Raw genomic sequence first — 17,415 nt, 5'->3', positions numbered from 1 at the left:
AACTGAGACATTGGTATGTAAGTTGGTAATATCAAAAGAAAATAATTTTGTATCTTCACTGCATTCTAAGTCCTTAATTATAGTTACTTGATTATGACTGTTAGTGATCCAGTAATTAAAAGTAATTGTAAAATTAAAAGTAAAAATTAAAAAAAAATGAATGACTTTTTTAAATTTGTTGTAAAGAAGTTTTGCAAAATCATGATACATGCTGTTCATTCTGTTCATGATTGGACAGAACAGATTATTTTATTTTGTGCACTCTGAACTGTTAGAGCAATTTTGGAGTATCTGTATTCATATTAATTAGCTGTTTCTTTTTTTTATGGTATGGTTTGAGCAAGTAACTGGTGTCACCAACAGCTGATCTAATGCCTTTATGCAAAGCAAGGGTCAGGTCTGCACTCAGTTCTGAACCACTGTTTTTCTCAAAAAACTTTTTAAAGTTTTTGTTACATATCTATGCTTACTGGCAACAATTAAAGCATTACCCTTGCCTGATTTTGTTATGGGGGTTTCATTTTTTTCCAGTTTAGCATTAAAGTTTTTAATTAAGTCTGTATCATTATTAAAGGAATTGACTGATAACTAAATCTTTGTTGAAAATGTTGTAAAAAATGGTTCAAATGGCTCTGAGCACTATGGGACTCAACTGCTGTGGTCATCAGTCCCCTAGAACTTAGAACTACTTAAACCTAACTAACCTAAGGACATCACACACATCCATGCCCGAGGCAGGATTCGAACCTGCGACCGTAGCAGTCGCATGGTTCCGGACTGCGCGCCGAGAACCGCGAGACCACCGCGGCCGGCTGAAAATGTTGTAGTATACATCACAGGCCACCCCTATTTCATGAGAATCTCCCATTTTAACACCATCAAGACCAATCTTAAGTTTTTCAATCATATTTTGAACCACATTTTGGTCTGACACCTTTGGCATTACATCATACTTTAACACTTCTTCTAAAAGGAATGTGTCTTCCCGTGTAAACTCTATTTCAATGTTGCAGAATGAGATTTTCACTCTGCAGCGGTGTGTGCATTGATATGAAACTTCCTGGCAAGTTAAAACTGTGTGCCGTACCGAGACTTGAACTCGGGACCTTTACCTTTCATGGGAAAGTGCTCTACCAACAGAGCTACCCAAGCATGACTCATGCCCCGTCCTCAGAGCTTTACGTCTGCCAGTACCTCGTCTCCTACCTTTCAAACTTCACAGAAGCTCTCCTGTGAACCCTGCAATCTTATTCAAAATCATATTAAAATTTTGTGATCTGACTTTTGAAATCTATTTGTAACAAACACTTCTTTCAGGGATAAAACACATTTAAGCTTAGCCTATTTCTTTTCATGCCTACTGTAAATAACATTTTTACAATTATTTAATCTGTTGTTTTATAGATAACTGTAAATTATTCTGATGAAAATACTCTTAGTTAGTACTGAAACCAGGTCAATGCAATAAAATGTATTCTTTATTAAAATTCTAACCAAACTGTGAGCATACAGAGTGTAGTCTCAGTTGGGCTACTGGTTTTGTGATTTCCTGTCAGATGATCAAAATCAATTGCAAAATGATTTAGATAAGATTCTGTATGATGCAAAAAGTGGCAACTAACTCTAAATAATGAGAATTGTGAAGCCATCCACATGAGTACTAAAAGGACTGTGCTAAATTTTGATTACACAATGACACACACAAATTTAAAGGCTTTGAATTCAACTAATTCTTAGGGGTTACAATTACGAATAATTTAAAATGGATTTATTGCACAGATAATACTGTGGTGAAAGCAAACCAAAGACTGAGATTTACTGACAGAAAAGAAAACTTAGAAAATGCAAGATGTTTACTAAAGAGACTGCCACACAAAGCTAGATTGTCCTCTTCTGGAGTACTGCTGCATGATGTGGGATCTGCATCAGATAGTATTGATGGAGGACATAAAAAAACTTTGAAGAATGGCAGCTCATTTTGCATTATCATAAAATTAGGATATAATATGCAAATTGGGATGGCAATCTTTTTTTAAAAAGAAGGTGTCTATACTTGAAGCAAAATTTCCTCATGAAACTTCAATCAACAGCTTTCTCCTCAAATATGAAAATATTTGGTTGTGCCCTCCTATACAGGGAGAACTGATGTTCATAATAAAATACAAGAAATCACAGCTTGCATGGAAAGATTAAAGAGTTTGTTTCTCCCGCATGACGTTTGAGAGTGAAACAGAAGAGGAATAGCTTGAAGGTGGTTTGATGAACTCTCTGCCTGACACTTAATTGTGAGTTGTAGAGTAATCAGGTAGATGTAGATGTGCAACCAATATGGATCAGTGCAAGAATTAATATCAATTTTTTTCTTCCAAATCCAAGCCAAATTTCTGCACTTTATCTGAGATGGCACAAATACAAGAATAGGTGTTTCTGACAGACTTGAATGCGCTATTTTCAGGTGTTAAGAATTATAAAATCAGAAGTGTCTATGTTGATATACATGGTGTAATATACTGACAAAATTTGGTATGTTAAGTGGGCAACCAGACCATGCAATAACAAATTTTTATGTTTCCAGTGCCTATTAACTTTTATTAAATTAAATTACATGAAAAATCTCTCACGAAAAAATTTTTCACAAAACATTGTATCACGATGGAAAATTGCAGGATCCTACCTCTATCACTTCAGAAGCAATGGACTGCTAAAATTGAGAAATTTTTCCAAGCATTTCTAGTTTTCAAGAGAGCGGCCCTTTTGAAAATAGCTCTACTACCTACAGTAAGCTATAGGCTGAGGCAAGACTTGGCAGAGTTCATGCAGATCCCTTAGATACATTCTGTATAAATTTCATGAAAACTGGATATAGTTGCACTTGGAACCATAGGTTATTTGACATGGAACAATCATTATGAATTATAATAAGTGTGCATGACAGATGCATATGGATATTTTGCATAACTTTCATTCTTGACATAAAATAGGCAATGGATATATAAACTTAATCATTACATTTTGAATTTTGTCTTGTTATTTAAGAATAAACATTTTAACACACTTTCACTATACATACTCACTATATTCAGTACCTGAAACAGCACATTATCAATTTTGTTTGATGATAATTCTTCCATACAATATACTGCATCAATGATGCAACCTGTTTAACAACATATTTTAGATATATCATCCAATAAAGTATCTGCATGTATAAATATAGCAATCACCACAAAGATAGATTATAGTGCAAGATTTCAAGAGTTGTAAATATTTGACAAACCTTTATGGCAATAATCACTTCTTTTTCTCTGTAATATGCTGCTGCAGCTCTGCCACTAAGGCCACCCCTGTACACAGGACCACCTTCAACGTTTAGTCTCATGACTTGAATAAGTGGTGGAAAGTCAAACACACTGTCATCACTGCAATCACTGGCCTATATAGGAAACAATAAGATGACACATAAGAAAAACACAATGCTAATATTCCAAATTTTTCTAGTTTGTCTAAGAACTGCTCTTTCATATATTGCTATGTACAATAACGAGCAATTTAACTATGCAGCTATCTAGTTGGGGTCACTTCTTTCATTCTGTTGATGGTGCCAAACCACAATAAAAATTTTATTGCTCAATCAATAGCAAATAAAGTCATTTAATTTACATCATAAGACTTGCCAAAATTTATAATTATCTTATTAAAGTACTATAGGTACTGGAGCATTTGTTGCAGCTTAATACAAAATACTGAGTTATGGAATGTGATTTAGATGTATTTATGACAACCTGCTTCAGAGAGTTCTGCTTATCTGAGAACATGTTCTGGGAAGGCAAGTATAGCTTTTCCCAAGTCACTCTGTGATACAGTAAAATTCTCTGTATTTGGTCCACATTGCTGAATGGTTTTGACTGCAAGGGCAAGTACTTACTCTTTCTACCCTCTCCCAACATGCTTAAGTGATGTCACTTTTATGGGTCAATTATCCTAAAGCAATAATAATTGTTTCTGTAATAACTTTACCATCACTACATCCTAATACATGAGTAGTGATAACATTTGGTAAATTTTCGATATAATGAAGTAAATATTTTTGTAGTTGTTGCATTTTTCAGTGTTTTTAAGGGCAGCAGGAAAGAAAGGTAGAAAGGCCAAATTTGGCAAGAATGTGCAATTTTACATATAAAATGTTTTTATTAGTGTTTTTTTTATTTACAATACTGAATGAGAAATTTTGGTAAAAGCTATTCTTAAACTACCTTCCTGCATTTTTTTCTACAGAGGTTTATGAAATTTTTAAAGTAGATTTAATAAAACTGGAATGTTACTGAAAATGTGACTTAAATGAGCTATATAGATGAAAAATGTTACACACAACAAATTAGATGCATCATCACTGAAGTAAACAAGTGACAAATTCTATAAACTTGCTAAAAAATTTGAAAGTAAAACAGAAACTGTCTTATTTTTTACTACAGCTATTGTGTTATCAATATGATGTACAATAATGAACATGTTTTATTTGCTTCTCATAAATTATTAGTGTTCACAAATTATTAATTGGAAACAAAAGAAAAAGTGCTAAAATTAAGCACTGAGAAAACATTTCTGTACAAGAACTGCATTTTTCTTTTATAATCGTACTTTCCATTCCCTTGCTTTGAGCAACACAAACTCATTGATTATGTCACTGACGTCAAATTCAGCAGCTGTCATATTCTATTGACAAGACAGCTGAATCTGACAGTCTGCTTCATCAGTACTCAACCTTAAGGAGTTTATCACCTTTAATATCCTGAAACTATGTTACAAGATGCTGCAGTCACTAGAATTTTCATACATATCCTCAAAGCTATTTTAATGTAATTGGGACAGATAAAAAAATCTGCTTACCAAGTGGTGGCAAGAGAATACAGTTATAAAAAGAGCTTTTGGAGCCAGTGGCTCTTTCTCCTGGCAAAAGGGTTGAAGGGGAAGGAAGAGAAGTAAAAGGACTGGAGAGATTTAGGAAACAGGGTAGAGTTTAAAAAAATTCACCTGGAATCCCAGGTCAGGTGAGACTTACTGGATGGGATGGGTGGCTTTTCTAAACTCTACTCCCCCTCCTAAACTTCTCCAGTCCTTTTCTGACACCTCTCTTCCTTCCCCTTCAATCCTTCTGCTGAAAGAAGGAGCCACTGGCTCTGAAAGCTCGCAAACATAAAACCTGTTTTTATATGTGTGTTCTCCTGCAGCCACTTGGTGAGTAGATATACCACAGTAGTAAATAAGTTATAAATTGTATAAACTTTCTAAGAAAAATTGAAAGTAAAACCAAAATTGTCTTATTTTTTATGGCAGCTATTGAATTATTAGTACGATGGGATCCCCATCCCATCTGGTAAGTCTCCCCTGACCTGGGGTTCTGGGTGACTTTTCTGAACTCTACCCCTTTTGACAAACTGCCTATTGGCTTCTGTCTCGGGTTCTTCGGCCGACGTTCATCTAATGATTTTTCTGACGTTTCGCCAGCACGAGTGGCTGGCATTGTCAAAGCTTCACCCTCCATTGCCGGTGGTGAACTGGAGGCGAGCTCGTGGCCGCAGACTATATGTACCTGGCGCGCCAACGTCCGAGGGCTTCTCCGCGGTCATTTCCGGTGCGGTTCTCCTCTTGCTACCTGCGATGGTCGTTCGCTGCAGTACGGGAATCCAGGATCCATTTACCTTAAGGCTTTCCTCTTTCTTGTTGAAACTGTTCGCGTGTTTTTGTATTTCTACAGCTTCTCTGAACAAGCGCGTGTGATAGTGCTTCTCTACAGCTAGAACTTCCGTGTCGGCGAATTTTATTACGTGGTCGGTCCCATTCAGTGCGTGCTCTGCTACGGCCGCTTTCTCCACCTGCTCCAACCTGCAATGTCGCTTGTGCTCTTTGATCCTGGTGTTAATTGATCGTCCAGTCATTCCGACATAAACTTTTCTGGATGTGCATGGTATACGGTATATTCCCGACCTTGCAAGTGGGTCTCCTTTCTCCTTTGCCGATCTAAGACACTCTTTGATCTTCCTTGTCGGTTTGAAAATCGTCTTTACGCCATGTTTGCGCAAAGTACGGCCGATTCTGTCCATCACTCTGGGAATGTATGGCAGAAAGGCCGTACCCGACATTTCTTTTTCTGGTTCCTTACTTCGCCGAGTGTTGGGCTCTGTTACACTTCTAATGTAATTTGTGGAGTACCCATTGCTCCTCAGAACAGTTTCCAGGTGCTGCATTTCTCGTTTGAGGTGTTGCGACTCACATATTCGTCCTGCTCTCGTTACGAGCGTACTAATCATGCCTCTTTTCTGGCTCGGGTGATGGTTTGACAGTTTGTGCAGGTATCGGTCCGTGTGTGTCGGTTTTCGATACACGCTGTGCCCCAGGTTTTCGCCTTCCCTTGTGACCAGCACATCTAGAAATGGCAGTTTCTTGTCCTTTTCTACTTCCATGGTAAATGTTAACATTTACCATGGAAGTAGAAAAGGACAAGAAACTGCCATTTACATTTACCATGGAAGTAGAAAAGGACAAGAAACTGCCATTTCTAGATGTGCTGGTCACAAGGGAAGGCGAAAACCTGGGACACAGCGTGTATCGAAAACCGACACACACGGACCGATACCTGCACATACTGTCAAACCACTACCTGAGCCAGAAAAGAGGCATGATTAGTACGCTCATAATGAGAGCAGGACGAATATGTGAGCCGCAACACCTCAAACGAGAAATGCAGCACCTGGAAACTGTTCTAAGGAGCAATGGGTACTCCACAAATTACATTAGAAGTGTAACAGAGCCAAACATTCGGTGAAGTAAGGAACCAGAAAAAGAAATGTCGGGTACGGCCTTTCTGCCGTACATTCCCAGAGTGATGGACAGAATCGGCCGTACATTGTGCAAACATGGCGTAAAGACGATTTTCAAACAGACAAGGAAGATTAAAGAGTGTCTTAGATCGGCGAAGGAGAAGAGAGACCCACTTGTAAGGTTGGGAATATACCGTATACCATGCACATGCGGAAAAGTTTATGTCGGAATGACTGGACGATCAATTAACACCAGGATCAAAGAGCACAAGCGACATTGCAGGTTGGGGCAGGTGGAGAAATCGGCCGTGGCAGAGCACGCACTGAATGGGACCGACCATGTAATAAAATTCGCCGACACGGAAGTCCTAGCTGTAGAGAAGCACTATCACACGCGCTTGTTCAGAGAAGCTGTAGAAATACAAAAACACGCGAACAGTTTCAACAAGAAAGAGGAAAGCCTTAAGGTAAACGGGTCCTGGCTTCCCGTACTGCAGCGAACGACCGTCGCAGGTAGCATGAGGAGAACCACACCGGAAATGACCGCGGAGAAGCCCTCGGACGTTGGCGCGCCAGGTACATATAGTCTGCGGCCGCGAGCTCGCCTCCAGTTCACCACCGGCAATGGAGGGTGAATCTTTGACAATGCCAGCCACTCGTGCTGGCGAAACGTCAGAAAAATCATTAGATGAACGTCGGCCGAAGAACCCGAGACAGAAGCCAATAGGCAGTTTGTCAACAAGTGGCCACGAAAGCCTTACAATTTTGTTCTACCCCTTTTCCTAAACATCACCAGTCTTTAAATTTACCCCTCTTCCTTTCCCTTGAACCCTTCTGCCAGAAGAAGGAGCCACTGGTTCTGAAAGCTTGCATACATTAAACCTTTTTTTAATGTGTGTTCTCCTGACACTGCTTGGTGAGTAGAATTTTTATGTATCCAATTACATTATAAAGTCAAAAATTGATTATTTTCATTCTCAGAGTTACATTATTATGAAAAGGACAGTTTATACTCACCAATATATCGGAGATGCTGAGTCGCAGAGAGGCACAAAAAGACTATCACAAATAAATCTTTTGGCCATTAAGGCCTTCGTCAAAACACACACACACACACACACACACACACACACACACCTGCAGCAATGGAAACCACACTGTGAGTTAGTCACTGTCCTCACCCATCCAGCCCCTTCCCTGTTCCCATTCCAGTACTACCCAGCCATCATTCCACCATCACACTCAGTCTTTTTACTTCTCTCCTTTTCCACCACTTCCCTCCCCCCCTCCCCCATCTCACCCCTGCCCACCATTTAACCTGCTTCACTTCACTATCCACCACCCCCACCATACTAACCCTCCCCCTCCCAACCCCAGCCTCCTCCTTACCCCCACCCAGTGGCCACTCACATTACGCACTGGTGCTGCTGCTGACAGTGTGGTTCCAGCTGCCTGAGACGGCAGTCGTGTGTGTGTGTGTGTGTGTGTGTGTGTGTGTGTGTGTGTGTGTGTGTGTGAAACTGTCAGTGCTCTTCATCAGTGCTTCCTAATGGAATTTGAAACCACTATTTTGTTAACCAGCTCAGATGTATCGATATTTCTGCTACATTTGGCACCAAAACTGGTATATAATTTTCAAAATATGTTATATACATCCGCAGCTTGTTCAAGAACATTTTTACACACAAGCTGATTTATCATTTGATGACCCCACTCCCTCCCCTTTTCTCTCATACACTGTCACCCTTGTCAGTTTTCACTACTAACTATGATGCATAATTGTGACAGAAATCTTGCCCTTGGGCACCCTAATTGTGATGTATTCTACTGCTTCTAATTGTGATATATCCTGTACAGAAATGTTACAACTGTGGTTCCTCCGATGCCCCTCTTAGTTTGGCATCTCACGCAGTGGTTTGTGTCACTTGAACCTTAAACAGGCTCTGTAGAAGTCCCATTTAAGATTTGTGTCACTTGAACCTTAAACAGGCTCTGTAGAAGTCCCATTTAAGGGATTCCCAACAGGAAATTAAAGTAAGATAAAATGGTGGGTTATCTGTATGATCTGTTTCCCATTTAACTTACTAATCTATCAAATACTTTGAACCACTCTGGCTTAAACAGTTTCACTCCAGCCCTCACTTACCAGAAAAATCAGAAACCCTCAGTCAACTAGCATATGTACTTCAGACCCAGCTTGCCAGTGTCTGAGATCCCACAATACCATAGTGAAGTATCAGCAGAAACACCATGTTGAACACAGCTAGCTGTATAAGCAGCAGCTGTATGAAACAAGCACACTGTTGACACTTAACTTGAGACACACTTGTTTGGTAGTAGTCATTTCTTTCTTCTACCTGGAAAAACTGACACTGTGGCAACAGTGTGCATTTAATGTCTCAAGCCAGGAACACAAGGGGCAGCAGAACTCATGTACATCTCCTGGTTAATCCTTACATCGTCTTTTTCTCATTCTGTTTCTGCACACCCTCTGTACCTGTGTTGTTGGTGGATCCCTATCTCACCATGGACTCAGTGCAGCCAAGTGTGTGATACTTTTACTGGGCTTCACTCATGACAAATCCACTTTCAACAAAAAATTATTAAGTTCACTCAAGATCCAAAGGGGAAGGCAATAATCAATTATAATAATGAGAATGGGTATGATGACTAGAGACAAGTAAGCACTAGCTGTTTTGGGTAGGGAGAACAAAATTTGCCTTTTCACTACAAGTGAATGAGTCTGGTTACTTAAGAGAAGCAGTCTCCATGCATCTCTGACCTCTGCCTCAGAAATACTAAACCATTGTCAAATTTTTGTAGTGAACAATATGGGACTTTGATTTCAGAATAGGAACCAAGTTGAGTGAGATAATCTGAATTACTACTAACTGTTTTTTTCTGAAATCCAATACTTGTTCAATACAGAGTGACAAGTGGAGTTAGTTACTAGAGAGTGAGTAATTTAGATCATTATAACAGTTCTCTAAAATCCAATTTAGAGTGAGCAATAATGACTGAACATTGCTGACAGCAATTCTCCATGCAAATTTTCATTACTATGTAAACTGTGGCACTAGTGAGCTCTAAAAGACAGTTCTTGCAAAGGAGCTTTTGTATTAAATTGATTTTAAACCAGTTACAGTGGTGGAAAGGTCTTGGTTACTGTAAATGCAATTGAATCATCTAATATAAAAATAATCTCCTCCTTCACACATTTTTAGTTTACAGCTGCAGAGCTGGCCTCTATTAATACTCTGACATATTATAACATTTGGAAAGCATTAGTTGAAATAATGTAGGCATTGTAGATGTTACAGTTCTTTTGTACTTTTCCTCAAACAGTTACAAAATGCAAGTGTGTTTCTCAGTTTGTGTCCTCAATACCATAACTACCAGACAAGGCAGAGAATAATCTTTCTTTTTTCATTTTTGATACATGAAAATGATGTGACAGCAGTGATATATTATCTTCAAGTGAGTATCTACTTGGTAGCAAAAGATACGACCTGCAAAATAATACAGAATAACGCTACTTCAGAACCAAGAAACTAAACTGACTGCATTACATTGCAGCCAGGTACATGTGATATTACAATTATTTTCACAACACAAGGCACCTTCTCCAACAGTATGTGCTGCCATATAGAGTGAGAAGCACAATTCAGTTTGTAGATGGACAAGTAGTGAGCTGACTCATAACAAACAGAAAGAGAACTGGTAACAACACTAGGTTGGAGAATTGAACGTAAACTGTTCCATCATTTGCAACATCTCTGATAAAATAAAAATTGGCCAATCTGTTTCAAATTCTTTCTTCCACATATAGTCAGTGTGTGGGCTTCAAACCAGTGAGTGTAGGAAGTGACAAAATAAACCTTATGGAGCTAAAAAAAAATAGTTTTCTGTGAAATAAAAGCAAATCAATAACCAAAAGTAAGGCAGACTGTACAAAAGTGCAAAACTTTGTACATATGTGAAACCAAAATCTGTGGCTGGTAGTAATAAAACCATGTTGCTCCATCCTGTAGATATTAACATACTTGGACTCTCCTCAGCATACTGTCTACAAGGTGCTCAAGATGTTGCAGTTTAAGCATGTCCCACTCCTCAGTGGCAATCTTCCTGAGGTCATGTGGTGTGTGAGTAGAGTGTCTGTGATGATGCACTGCAGGTTTCGGCTGATCCTACGCACATACAACCAGGGGTTATGTCATCAGCTGCTACAGGTTATTTAGTCGATTTCTGCCTCCTCCTCCTCCTCTTCTTCTTCTTCTTCTTCTTCTTCTTCTTCTTGTCTTCAGTCCAGAGGCTGGTTTGATGGTGCAGCTCATCATGCTACTCTATCCTGTGCAAGCTTCTTCATCTGTGAGTAACTACTGCACCCTACATCCTTCTGAATCTGCTTAGTGTATTGATCTCTTGGTCTCCCTCTACAATTTTTACCCTCCATGCTGCTGTCCAGTACTAAATTAATGATCCCTTGATGCCTCAGAACATGTCCTACCAACTGATCCCCTTCTTCTAGTCATGTTCTGCCACAAATTCCTCTTCCCTCCAATTCTGTTCAGTACCTCCTCAGTAGTTACATGAGCTATCCATCTAATTTTCAGCATTCTTCTATAGCACCACATTTCAAAAGATTCTATTCTCTTCCTGTCTAAAATATTTATCGTCCATGTTTCACATCCATACACGGCTACACTCCATAGAAATACTTTTAGAAAAGACTACTTGACACTTAAATCTATACTCAAATTTAACAAATTTCTCTTCTTCAGAAACGCTTTTCTTGCCATTGCCAGTCTACATTTCATGTCCTCTCTACTTTGACCATCATTATTTATTTTGCTCCCCAAATAGCAAAACTCATCTACTACTTTAAGTGTCTCATTTCCTAATCTAATTCACTCAGTATCACCTGATTTAATTGGACTACATACCATTGTCCTTGCTTTGCTCTTGTTGATGTTCATCTGATATCCTCCTTTGAAGACAATGTCCATTTCGTGCACTTCCAGGTCGTTTGCTGTCTCTACCAGAATTACAATGCCATTGGCAAATCTCAAAGTTTTTACTTCTTTTCCATGGATTTTAATTCGTACTCCAAATTTCTCTTTTGTTTCCTTTACTGCTTGCTCAATATATAGACTGAATAACACCAGGGATATGAGACAACACTGTCTCACTCCCTTCCCAATAACTGCTTCCCTTTCATGCCCCTCGACTCTTATAACTGCCATCTGGTTTCTGTATAAATTGTAAATAGCCTTTTGCTCCCTGTGTTTGACTCCTGCCACACTCAGAATTTGAAAGAGAGTATTCTAGTCAACATTGTCAAAAGCTTTCTCTAAGCCTACAAATGATAGAAATGTAGGTTTGCCTTTCCTTACTCTATCTTCTAAGGTAAATTGTAGGGTCAGTATTGCCTCCCGTGTTCCAAAATTTCCATGTAATCCAAACAGATCTTCTCCAAGATCGGCTTCTACCAGTTTTTGCATTCATGTGTAAAGAATTTGTGGTAGTATTTTGGTGGTGGTGGTTAGTGTTTAACGTCCCGTCGACATCGAGGTCATTAGAGACGGAGCGCAAGCTCGGGTTAGGGAAGGATTGGGAAGGAAATCGGCCGTGCCCTTTCAAACAGTTATTATATTCTTCTTGAAGTCTGAGGGTATTTCACCTGCCTCATACATCTTACTCACCAGATGGTAGAGTTTTGTCGGGCTATCAGCAGGTCTAATGGAATTTAGTCTACTTCCAGGGCCTTGTTTTGACTTAGGTCTTTCAGTACTCCGTCAAATTCTTCGTGCAGTATCATATGTTCCATTTCATCTTCATCTAAGTCCTCTTCTATTTCCATAATATTGCCCCCACATATATCGCCCTTGTGTATCTTTTTGTTTGCTTCATTTACTCAACTTTTTTTATTTTCTCCTTCTATCAATTAAATTCAATACCTCTTATGTTACCCAAGGTTTTTCTACTTGTTATCATCTTTTTACCTACTTGATGCTCTGCAGCCTTCACTATTTCGTCTCTAAAAGCTATCCATTCTTCTTCTTCTTCTTCTTCTTCTGTATATCTTTCCCCTGTGGTTGTCAGTCATTCCCTAGTGCTCTCTCTGAAACTCTTTACAACCTATGGTTCTTTCAGTTTATCCAGGTCCCATCTCCTTAAATTCCCACCTTTTTGTATTTTCTTCAGTTTTAATCCACAGTTCATAACTACTAGATTGTGGTCATGAGTCCACACCCACCCATGGAAACATCTTACAAATTAAAACCTGGTTCCTATATCTCTGTCTTAAAATTATATAATCTGTCTGAAACCTTCCAGTGTCTCCTATGAGATGGTTTTCATGAGGCAGATGCATTATTCTCATACATCAAGGACACGACTGGATGATGTAGCTTCTGGGGAAGGATTGTGCAAACACTGCAGATATCCATAGGTGACAGGTGGCAGGATATGCACAGTCATGAAAAGAGCTCTTGCAACACCACACTGCCTATCCCCATACGGGTCAGGAAATGACAGCCGTCATTGCTGAAATTAGTTCCAGGTACTGCCACACCTACCATATTCTCCTGACTTGGTCCCTATAACTTCTGTGAACCCTCTTCAAACCACTTTTCTGGAGTCTGTTGCACTCACCACAGGACAGCTGCCCACAGTTCCTGGAAGTCTGTGAAATGAAGTCAATGTAGAGGGTACTTCATATCCCCTAATAGATGGTAATCAGAAGGAGCCAAGTCAGGAGTGAGTGTGGCAGTACCTGGAGCACCATTTCAGCTATGGAACCTGTGGTTGTCTGATTTATATGGGGAAGAGTCTTGTCATGTTAGAAGGGCTCTTTTCATGACAGTGCACAGTCTCTGAACACAGTGCCACCCATTGCCTGTGAGTGCTTGCATATAAGTCACATCGTCCATGGCTGTCCTTGAAATTACACCCTGTTGTCCACTCGCGTAATGACAGCAGTTAGGAAATTGGGCTTTACTGTGCAGAGACTACTCTTCTAGTGCTTTTCCTCCCCCTAAGGTTAGACTGAAGTACTTCATTCTTGCAGCTGTAATGATGAGTCAAATGGTGCATCATGAATGATAGGAAAAAATAGGGTGTAAATCAATACAGAATGCCCCTCGTACATGTGTGTGCAGCTTCCCACACTGTCACAACTTCTTGGCGTAAAGCAATGAAGAGTACATGGTCTAAGCTCACAATGACCCTTTGATGTACACTGTCAGGTTAGAAAGGGAACAAAAACCACATTGTCCCATTCATGATTAGAGACATAGCATGCTCCACTGAACTGCACTAAGGATGGAAGTTTGCTTTCCCCCTGTTACAGCAGTGGCTGTGCATATCAGTTTCCAATGACCGAAAGAGTATAGAGAAATAGGTTAACGACGACGACAACAACAACAGCAGCAGCAGCAGCAGCAGCAGCAGCAGCAGCAACAACAACTACAACAAACACATTGGTAAAAGTTTAGCTAAAGTCTGTGGTGCAATCTTGTGATTGGTCTACTGGCCTGACTGTAGGTAGAGTACAGCCTCTGTTCCCATGGTGCTAGAAGGGGGAGGGTGGCAGGGCACATCACTCTGGCTGCCTTTTGCTCCTCGGAAAGATCCCTGATGGTTATTTGATAGCAGGCTGAGTGGGCCTGAGACCATCTTGGAGGGACTGGAATGAGGAAAAATCCCCACCCTTATCCAGGATTGAATGCAGGACCTCCAGAGCCACAATCTAGTGCTCTACCCATTAGACCACCTAGCCCACAGTTCGTTACTGTATGTCCTCAAGAATATTATATTTGTAAAAGAGAATGATGAACTAAAGGCAATGACTACAGACATTCACAATTATGACACACAAACCAGATGTAATCATCATAGGAAACTGAGTAAGAAATGAGCTAGAGATCACAGTCCACTTGAAGCTGGAAGACAATACCATGACAGCTTGCTAAAGAATATAAAGCAACTCCATGGAAATCTGTTTAAAGGAAAATTATTTCATCGACATTTCTAGTTTTGTATACTGCATTTTATCAATTGTGCTAAATGTTCATATAATCATATAAAATGTGCTACCTCTTGTATATATTTATTATATGTATGGTAAAATGGTATTGCTGTAAACATACAAAAAATGATGATGTCCACAACTGTAAAGTTATTATGGACAAATAAAGAGTATTATTTTTGCATCATAATTTAGAAATTCCTGTTTGTAATAGTAACATTTTTGTGTTAAGAAACAATATAGCATATTCTTCAGTGCTGCTAACTTCTTGCAGTAGATATTTCTTAGCTTTAATTTGTTGTAAATTTTCCACATACATGTTTTGTTGATTCGGAACATACAAGTTTAACCTGCAGGAAGGAGCATGAAACACTTATTATTCCTAGTTTCATATGTGTGGTGGAAACATTTATCTTAAATTAAATTTGGATTTTGGTGCATGAAGCATATTGTAGCATAGCTTTGACAAGAAAACAGCAGCATTGTAAAGCTGTCCTCATCCATGACACTCAGCTACCCTTGGATTACAGATTGTTGAAGTTGGATACAAGGCATACAATTCTTACTCCATAAACATCTCGAAAGGTTTCAATAGGACTGAGGTCAGGTAACCTGGTAAGCAAAACAAGTGCCCTTATGTCCACGTTCTTCAAATCATTGTCACACTGTTTGGTAATGATCGGGACGGTACTTTGTCTTGTTTTGGTGTATGGGTTGCTTGCAGGGTGCTGCAAGTGAGTAAATGGATGCACAAGATTATACAGCAGGTTCCTATATCATTTGATGGGGAGAAAACGACAGATGTATCGGGATCCTCATGTCACCCTGTGTGAAGAACCCCTGCATGACAGCACTATTGGGCCTGATGGTCTAAAGGCAAAGCATTTGTCTGGCAACTGACAGGTCATGGCATTGAATTTCAGTCATACCACAGATTTTTCAGTCTTCATTTTAACCTAACCTTCACCTCTCATTGATGAGAGGAGTCACCAGAAACATGTGGTTCAGAGTCCATGTTAAACTGTACGTTTCCTTTCCTTGGTGGGATAACTGGGGGGAGGTGAAGAACATGCAAGTCGTCGAAGTGGCATTCGATTGAAATAATTGCAGCAGGTCATTGAGACACAAGAAATTATTATTATTATTATTAATATTATGAGAATATCTACACCTCTTGCCTCCTGTTAAACAATCCAGTGCATCGCCTCATTTGGTTTTTAACAAATCTGTGAACTGGTATCGGTATTTTATTAACATACACTGTGACTCATTATTGAAAGTGAACTTCTCCCTTGCTTCAGTTGCACAGTGGTGGCACCCCTGGTGCCCATGCTAAACTCTGAAGTGTGTGCTGTACAGAGGGTGTGCATGGGGCATTTTATTTGCTCTCTTTCATAAGGCTAACCATGAGTTGTAATTGTCAAGCATTAAACTGGTGATTTACTCTCCTGTTACCCATTTGTTACAGTCTATGATAGTTGACAGTTACCCCTGCAATTAACACATTGTTACCTGTGGTAGTTGACGCACAGTGGTGGCTTTCCCAGAAATGAGCTAGTCAGACAACACCTTCGATGGGGTAGCCAGCACATGAGGAGCAAGGAATGGTATACTAACAGTGAGTTTGCAGACATGCACTTAATGTATGGAATAGCTGAGTGCAATGGACAAGCTGCTGGCCACATTTATTGAGGCTCAATTTCTTTCTGCAAGGAGCCATGAAACATCTCATGTACCACGGTCTTGTCGAGTCTGAAATGGATCTTGTCACAAGAATTGTCTGTGCAGCTGCTATAATAAAAGAAACTGCTGGTGTGTTCGGGCATGTCTGGCTTTCAATGGTCCATCAGTGTCAGGCATGAGTGGCATCTGATGGTGCAAACTTCAAGCATCTGTTGTAACATCAGAGCTGTATTCATGCTGCAAGTTGTGTGTACTCATCTCCAATAAATGTTTCAAATGGATCATTTTCTTGTTTCCTTTCCAATCTTAGACCTCCACTACCACTTAGCACTGATGTTTGTGGCCTCAGGTTGTTGTGCAATTCTCAGTCCTTATGATGGGCATGCTGATGGCACCCCCTAGAAGTTTGTCACAAGATTTCTGGGACATGCTGTATATAGTTATATTTGATGATGATCAAAAATCAAAATTTATTCCTGAATTCAACTTAACTGTAATAGGTATAACAGTACTAACTAAAGCAACATATGAAAATTTTTGGTGGACTGGGACTCAAACCCATATTTCCTGCTTATCGCAAGCAGTTGCCTTTCCACTTAGGCTATCCAAGCACACTCCCTAGAATAACCCAAACTTCCACACATCACACACCTATCTATTACTTCTCATAGATTACTAATTCATTTATCCACACATGCACATCTCATGATTCACATGCAGATTTTAAAATCAGGACAACGCGAATATAGCTGCATAGGCTTCTGTGGCCAGAGTCAGTCGACATAAAAGTTTTCTGAGTTTGGTACTGTGCCATATTGTATAACGCGGTATCATACCGAGAAAGCTTTTATGTCCACGACAATGAGAAGCCACAGACTGTCACTG

At 39.6% G+C, this 17,415-nt stretch overlaps 1 protein-coding gene across 4 annotated transcripts in view; it reads right to left on the bottom strand.

The window, feature by feature from the left end:
• Positions 1 to 17,415, bottom strand: part of LOC126195113 (uncharacterized) — a 209,289-nt gene that overhangs the window by 130,190 nt on the left and 61,684 nt on the right. For all 4 annotated transcript variants that reach the window (XM_049933583.1, XM_049933586.1, XM_049933584.1 and 1 more), the window contains exon 2: positions 3,278 to 3,433. In XM_049933583.1, coding sequence (XP_049789540.1) covers positions 3,278 to 3,433 — 156 coding nt within the window. The remainder of the gene's footprint in view (positions 1 to 3,277; positions 3,434 to 17,415) is intronic.

Source organism: Schistocerca nitens, chromosome 7 (assembly GCF_023898315.1).
Source record: "Schistocerca nitens isolate TAMUIC-IGC-003100 chromosome 7, iqSchNite1.1, whole genome shotgun sequence".
NCBI classification, from domain to species: Eukaryota; Metazoa; Arthropoda; class Insecta; order Orthoptera; family Acrididae; genus Schistocerca; species Schistocerca nitens.
This window is presented reverse-complemented; position numbering and strand designations above follow the sequence as displayed.